Raw genomic sequence first — 7,603 nt, 5'->3', positions numbered from 1 at the left:
TAAATTGATTCTCCTGCCTCAGCCTCCTGAGTAGCTGGGACCACAGGTGTGCACCACCATGCCTGGCTAATTGTTTTATTTTTTGTAGAGATGAGATCTCCCTATGTTGTTAAGGTTGGTCTTGAACTCCGAAGCTCAAGCAATCCTCCTGCTTCGACCTCTCAAAGTGCTGGGATTACAGGCATGAGCCACCGCACCCAGCCTCACTATACAATTCATTTTTTGTTTTGGAGATGGAGTCTTGCTCTGTTGACCAGGCTGGAGTGCAGTAGCACGATCTAAGCTCACTGCAACCTCCACCCCCGGGGTTCAAGCGATTCTCCTGCCTCAGCCTCCTGAGTAGCTGGGATTACAGGCACATTAGCCACCATGCCTGGCTATTTTTTTTGGTATTTTTAGTAGAGACGGAGTTTCGCCATGTTGGCCAGGATGGTCTTGAACTCCTGACTTCAGGTCATCCACCCATCTCAGTCTCCCAAAATGGATTACAGGCATAAGTCACCATGCCTGGCCACTATACAATTTTTTAAACTTTTATATGTGTTTGGACTTTCCATAATATTAGAAAAGGTAAAGAAAAAAGTGTCTGGCGAATAGTCGGCACTCCTAAGTATAAGGTTTGGGGAGTGTATTCCTTTCTTGGAGAATTCACATTTTGAATGCCTGGGAAGGGCTCTGTTTGTCCTGACAGATGGCAGGTTTCAGGTGAGAGCACCTACCAAGCCCAGAGGTGATAAGCTACTTTGCCCATCCGGAGCTGCTGGCCCTTCAATTGGCAACCTCAAGTTTACTATGCTCCTTCTGATATATGGCACTTGGCCCAGAGTGGACTCCACCCTACTACCTGTCGCCCAGGCTGGAGTGCAGTGGTGCAATCTTGGCTCACTGCAGCCTCAACGTCTTGGGCTCAGGCAATCCTGCTGCCTCTCCCTCCTGGGTAGTTGAAACTACAGGTGCTCACCACCATGCCCAGCTAATTTTTGTTTTTGTTTTTTGTTTTGATAGAGATGAGGTCTCGATATCTTGCCCAGGCTGAGCTAGAACTCCTGGCCTCAAGCAATCTGCCTCTGCCTCCCAAAGCATTGTAATGACAGGTGTGGGCCACCGCGCCCAGCCAGGATCTCAGAAGAATCTTACCCTACGATGTAGTATCTATTGACTATGGGGGAGAGGCAGGATAAGGTGTTCCGGACCCTGCCTGACACCTGATCCGAAGAGGTTGCTCGTGTTTGCTCAGGAGGTGAGGTTCACACGATAAAGGGCAGGAGGAGGGCTTGGACCTGGTATAAAACATCTGGAAGTTTCCAGGGGGCTTTGCATCTGAAACTGCCAGGTAAAGGGTGACAGGGATGCCTGAATCTGAGTTGGGGGGGAATTCAAATCCGAGCTGAAGAAGAGGATGCCTGGACGGAGTGGCAGGGAAGGAGTTAATTGGGCTCCTGGATGTGCACTAATCTTAGGTGCAAAGCTGTCTAGGTCTCTGCCGAAGGACTGGGGATGCCTGGGATGTTCAGGGGAATGGAAATGGCTAGATGTGTGTTAGTGGAGAAAGGAATGGTGACACATAGACCAGGCACCTGGGGTCTAATATTCTGAGCTTGTCCCGACTCCTTCTGCAACGTCTCTGTCTGTCCCAGTTCCACCAGCGCTGCTTGGATACTGGTGCTAGCATAGTCCCTTCTGTCACCAACTTTGCTCCCCAGGTGACACAGAGGCACCTCTAGAATGCTTCTTTCCTTGCAACAGGTGGATGCTAAGGATTTAAACCATGCTCCAGGTGCCTCATAAGCCTGGCCAATCCACCACAGATGGTGAGGCTTTGCTCAGACTCCCGGCTCTGTAAACTCAGCCATCTCTGTGCTTGGGAGGCGTCCTCTGCTCTCTCCTTAGAAAACTTCTTTCCTGGCTATGGCCATACCAACCCAAATGTGCCTGAGCTGGGCTGATTTCAGAAAATGTTTCTGCTTTGTGCCAGGATGGAATAAGGTTTAATCCAGATAGTTAGGGTTCATCCTCAGGCTTGAGGGAAAAGAGGAGGGCTTGGCTACAGCCAGTCCAGGAAGAGCTGGAGGGGTCAGGGACATAGAAGGTAGAATCAGGGAGCAAAAGGACTACAGGCGATGGACAGACATTTCTAAGCTCAAGACTGGGTCTGCTACGTCTGAATTGAAGGACGAAGCCTTGGTCTGAGCTGCAGGTCAGGAGTGCCTGGGTCAATGAAGTCCACAAAGAAAAAGGTGAATCTTCATTTGCTCTTTTCTTTCCACTGCAGCCCCAAAATGTTGACGTTGACAGTTGCTCTCCTTGCTCTTCTCTGTGCCTCAGCCTCTGCCAATGCCAGTAAGTGAGATACCAGGAGCCTGGTAATGGGGACATGGGAAGGCAGCCTTGGGCACTGCTGTTGGCCAAGGCTTCTGGAGGCTGGCTTGGGGTGGGGGAGCTGGGATGTGGGAGGAACAGGGGTGGTGCAGAGAAACTGAACTCCTGGAAGATTTCTCCCTCTAACTCCTGCTTGCCCCTCCAGTTCAGGCCAGGTCTTCCTCCTATAGCGGAGAGTATGGAGGGGGTGGTGGAGAGCGATTCTCTCATTCTGGCAACCAGCTGGACGGCCCCATCACTGCCTTTCGGGTCCGAGTCAGCAGATACTACATCGTAGGGTAAGATTCTTTGAGATCCTGGCTGGGTGCAGTGGCTCACACCTGTCATTACAATGCTTTGGGAGGCAGAGGCAGATCGCTTGAGGCCAGGAGCTCTAGCTCAGCCTGGGCAAGATAGCAAGACCCCATCTCTACCAAAGAAAAACAAAAACAAAAATCAGCCAGGCATGATGGCAAGCACCTGTAGCCTCAACTATTCAGGAAGGAGAGGCAGGAGGATCACCTGAGCCCAGGATGCTGAGGTTACAGTGAGCCAAGATTGCACCACTGCACTCCAGCCTGGGTGACAGAGTCTCTTAGTTGGCAAAATGAGTTGAAGTTCCCTGTAGGATCTTGCAGGGCTCACTCAGGCTTCACAGTCTGTAGGACGAGCAGATCTGTCATCCCTGTCATCACCATTCTCCTTCCCTCCTCCCTTCTCCCCCAGTCTCCAGGTGCGTTATGGGAAGGTGTGGAGCAACTATGTGGGTGGCTCCTCAGGAGACCTGGAGGAGATCTTTCTGCACCCTGGGGAATCCGTGATCCAGGTTTCTGGGAAGTACAAGCGCTACCTGAGGAAGCTGGTCTTTGTGACAGACAAGGGCCGCTATCTGCCTTTTGGGAAAGACACTGGCACAAGTTTCAATGCCGTCCCCTTGCATCCCAACACCGTGCTCCGATTCATCAGTGGCCGGTCTGGTAGCGTCATCGATGCCATTGGCCTGCACTGGGATGTCTACCCCAGTACCTGCAGCAGCTGCTGAGCCCCCTCCCCTTGGCAGGGACACTGTGATAAGGAGTAAGAACTCACTTATCACTAACCCCCATCCAAATGGCTCAATAAAAAATATGGCTAAGGTGTGTGTGTGGGCGTCTGCAGCTAGGATCTGCCTCCTGACTCAGCCGGGGACGTGCAAATCTCACTCTGGCTGGCTTTGGACATCAGTCTGGGAAGAGTGGGAAGATGAGGGAGAGGTGTGTAAGAATCCTGGGCTTTGTGCTATGATTTATCAAGAGGAGATGGGATTCTGGCTTGCATCAACGCTCTTCAAGGACAGCTCCTCAGAATGTTAATCCAAACAGGAGTCCTGGATCTCCTGGGTTTTCTCCATGTTGGTCAGGCTGGTCTCGAATTCTCGACCTAGAGAAAGGCCTAGTTGTGGCTTACAAACCCCAGATATCCCACCCTCCAGCTCTCTTCACCCCTGGTCCTCCCCTTGAGAAAGTGCTGAACTCACATGCTGTGTGTGGGTGGCTGGAACCATTCCCCTTTGTTCTTTCCCAAAACCCACCTAACTCCTGAAACTTAACTGAAGTCTGTGCCTGCCAGGCCCAGTTCCTCCCCACCGTCTACCCACGAGCCCCAGTGTCCTGCTAAGCCCTCTCAGATCTGGGATTCCTCCCTCCTCAGGAAGCCACCACCTTTTCCACAGTGGAAACCCTGCCCACACTACACTCTTAGGTTTTAGCCATCAGAAGGTTACAGTGGACTGGGGCAGGCTGACACCGGGCTGAACTCGTTAAGGAATGAATGGCAGTTGAGAAAACACAGGCAGCAAGAATCCAATCTTTCAGGAAGTTTGGTCTGGGCTGCCAGAAAATAGGCAAGTCAGTTATGGGGGGTGGTGTAAGGCAAAAGGGTTTTGTGTCTTCTTAAAATCCCAGACAGGAGAGTCATGAGCATGTTCACATGATAAAGAGGAACAAAGAGAAAGTGGCTGAAGATTCTGGAAAGAGATCACTGATAAGGTCTCAAAAGAGATGGATGAGGATGATTTATGTAGTTGGGGCAAGAAATTTTAAGAAGGGAAGAAAATTAAAATGAGTGAAGGTATAAGTTAGTTTTGTGAAAGTTATCATCATCTGGCCGGGTGCAGTGGCTCGCACCTGTAATCCCAGCACTTTGGGAGACTGAGGCAGGAGTTGGAGACCAGCCTCCCAAAACCCCGCCTCTACTAAAAATACAAAAACTAGCCAGGTGTGGTGGCAGGCACCTGTAATCCCAGCTATTTTCGAGGCTGAGGTACAAGAATCGCTTGAATGCTGGAGGCAGAGATGAATTGAGATAGCACCACTGCACTCCAGCCTGGATAACAGAGAAAGACTCCATCTCAAAAAATTAAATTTTTTAAAAGAATGTTATCAGTATCATAATGGAGTCACATATGTCATCTTCTAACAAAATGGAACCAAACTGACACCCAAATTAAGTGTCGCACCTGATAACACCTAGGAGGATTGGGTGGAGAATCAGCAGACAATGTCAGGGAGTAGCAGTTTGCTGACCAAGGTCAGGTAAAAGGATCACCCATCAGGCAGGTTCACATGCTAACTGAGGATGCTGGTCTTTGTGACAGACAAGAGCTGCTACCTGCCTCTTGGGAAACACAGTCACCAGTTTTATTTTATTTTATTTTTGAAACAGTCTTTTTCTGTCCCCGAGGCTGGAGTGCAATGGTGTCATCTCAGCTCACCTCAATCTCTGCCTCCTGGGTTCAAGTGATTCTCCTGCCTCAGCCTCCCGAGTAGCTGGGATTACATGCATGCACCACCACGCCTGGCTAATTTTGTATTTTTAGTAGAGATTAAGCTTCTCCATGTTGGTCAGGCTGGTCTTGAACTCCCAACCTCAGGTGATCTGCCTGCCTTGGCTTCCCAAAGTGCTGGGATTACAGGTGTAAACCATCATGCCCCGCCGGCATGAGTTTTAGTGTCATTCTCTTGCACCCCAATACTGTGCTTTAACTCATCAGTTACAGTGCTGGATCCCTCACCACTGCCAATATGGTGCTGGCAATACGTCTGCCCCAATGACTGCAGCAGCTGTGGCACCTCAGCCTCCTCTCTGGCAGGGGCACCGAGGTGGGGAATGAAGACTTCTCTATCATTAACCTCCATGCAGTTGGCTCAAGAAAAGGATATGGTGGCTGGGCAAGGGGGCTCACGCCTGTAATCCCAGCACTTTGGTGCTCAAGTCAGGAGGGTCGCTTGAGCCCAGGAGTTCCAGGCCAGACCGGGCAACACAGCAATGTTTGTAAACAAAATGAGGAGTTGAAGTTTCCTGTAAGATCTTCTAGGGCTCACCCAACCTTCATGTGCAGCAGGACCAGCAAGAAATCTGTTATCCCTGTCACCAGTTTGAAGGTCTCAGTGTGCCATTTCTGAAAAATTCAGGTCCCAACTGAGAAGCTGGTCTTTTTGAGGGACAAGGGCCACTGCCTCCTTTTGGGAAAGACATAGCAGCATGAATGTCAATGCTGGTGTCTCCCAACATGGCATCACGCTCTGATTCATCAGTGATTCCCTAATCAATGCCATTGGCTTGTGCTAGGACCATCTATCCCAGCCTATCCAATGACTTCAATAGCTGCAAAGCCCCAGCCTCTTCTTTGGCAAGGGCACTGTGGTGAGGAGGGAAGATTCCCTTATCGCAAATCTCCATCCAAGTGATTCAATAAACAGATGTGGTGGCCCAACACTGTGGCTCACGCCTGTAATCCCAATACTTCCAGAGGCAAGGCAGGAGGATCACTTGAACCTTGGAGTTTGAGGTTGCCATGAGCTATGATCGTACCCGTACCCTCTGGCTGACTGACACAGTGAGACTTTGTCTCTAATAAGAAAAAAAAATGCCATTTTACAAGTGTACACTTTCATGGTAGTATATTCACTGTGTTGTACAACCATCGCCACCACCTCATTCCAGAACATTTCCACTACTCCCAAAAGAAAGCGGTTATATCTACTTTCTGTAGTGCCAATTCCTCAGCCCCTCACCATACCCTGGCAACCACTGCTCAGGTGTAGTTTCTGTGTCTGTGGGTTTGTTATTGTAACTTGAAAGTTCATTAATGTTATTTTAATTTTGTTTCATTTTGAATACAGTAAATATGGATATACAGAGAGCATCTTTGGAGGTCTCATTTTTATTTATTTTATTTTTTGAGATGGAGTCGTACACTGTTGCCCATACTGGAGTGCAGTGGCTGTGATCTCGGCTCACTGCAACCTCCACCTCCTGGGTTCCTGCCTCAACCTCCTGAGTAGCTGGGATTACAGGCGCCCACCACCGCGCCGGGCTAATTTTTTTTTTGTATTTTTAGTAGAGACGGGGCTTCACCATGCTGGCCAGGCTGGTCTCCAACGCCTGATCCACCCACCTTGGCCTCCTGAAGTGCTGGGATTACAGGCGTGAGCCACCGCGCCGGCTGAGAGGCCTCATTTTTAAAGACTGTAATGGGATCCTCCCAAGACTAAACGTTTGAGAAACACTGATCTAAGATTTGTGTTTTGTTTTGTTGTTCAATCAGGTGGAACCTAATAATGTCTAAACCGGGCCCTACCTACCTGGAACTCAAAGATCGATTGATCTTCCCTGGCCAAGCTTCCAGAAGGGAGAGGGAGCTACTTAACAGACCGCACGACCGGTGAGGACTGAGAACCGGAACCGTGAGTGACGGAACCGACCAGACGTGTCGGCCTCTTGGCTGGGGCTGCAGTCCCACGATCCACACAGCGACCCTGGCTCCGCAGACAAACCAAGCACCCAGTGAGGCAGAAACTGCTGAGTGAAGGGAAAGGGAGCCCAGTGCCGGGCGGCGCTCAGCAGCTCCCCCAGCGGCCATAGTCGCCAACGTCTGCGCGTCGGGGTTTGTACCGCAGAGCGCGTTCCATCGTCAACCGCGGCGCGGCCCACGCGCGCTCTTGCGTCCTGACCAGGGTAACCTTTCCTTGGGGACCCAGAGTCCACCGCTGGGCGGCGGGGATGGTTGCTAACGCAGCTCTCTGCACGGCAGATCCACCAGCACCGGCACGCAAACTACGGGCTGGAGCAGTCTAACGGAAACTCAAAGTTGCTCCCAGGTTGCCATTCTCGGTAAGATTTCTGAATAAAACTAATTCTTTAAAAGCCTGAGTTAGCCAGGCGTGGTGGTTCACTCTTGTAATCCCAGCACTTTGGGAGGCTG

The 7,603-nt window shown here is 50.6% G+C and overlaps 1 protein-coding gene across 2 annotated transcripts; it reads left to right on the top strand.

Moving 5' to 3' along the window:
* The first annotated feature begins 1,274 nt into the window (after positions 1–1,274).
* On the top strand, positions 1,275–3,495 carry ZG16 (zymogen granule protein 16). 2 transcript variants are annotated; one of them, XM_017519227.1, is made up of 4 exons: positions 1,275–1,333; positions 2,273–2,340; positions 2,525–2,657; positions 3,085–3,495. In XM_017519227.1, exons 2-4 carry the CDS (start codon positions 2,280–2,282, stop codon positions 3,398–3,400), a joined length of 510 nt encoding a protein of 169 aa, XP_017374716.1. In that variant the 5' UTR covers positions 1,275–1,333; positions 2,273–2,279; the 3' UTR covers positions 3,401–3,495. The 2 variants fall into 2 exon arrangements, with proteins under 2 accessions (XP_017374716.1, XP_037591040.1); XM_037735112.1 differs by lacking the exon at positions 1,275–1,333 and having other exon boundaries at positions 2,256–2,340.
* The last annotated feature ends 4,108 nt before the right edge of the window (positions 3,496–7,603 follow it).

Source organism: Cebus imitator, unplaced genomic scaffold (genome assembly GCF_001604975.1).
Source record: "Cebus imitator isolate Cc_AM_T3 unplaced genomic scaffold, Cebus_imitator-1.0 Scaffold729, whole genome shotgun sequence".
Classification (NCBI taxonomy): domain Eukaryota; kingdom Metazoa; phylum Chordata; class Mammalia; order Primates; family Cebidae; genus Cebus; species Cebus imitator.
This window is presented reverse-complemented; position numbering and strand designations above follow the sequence as displayed.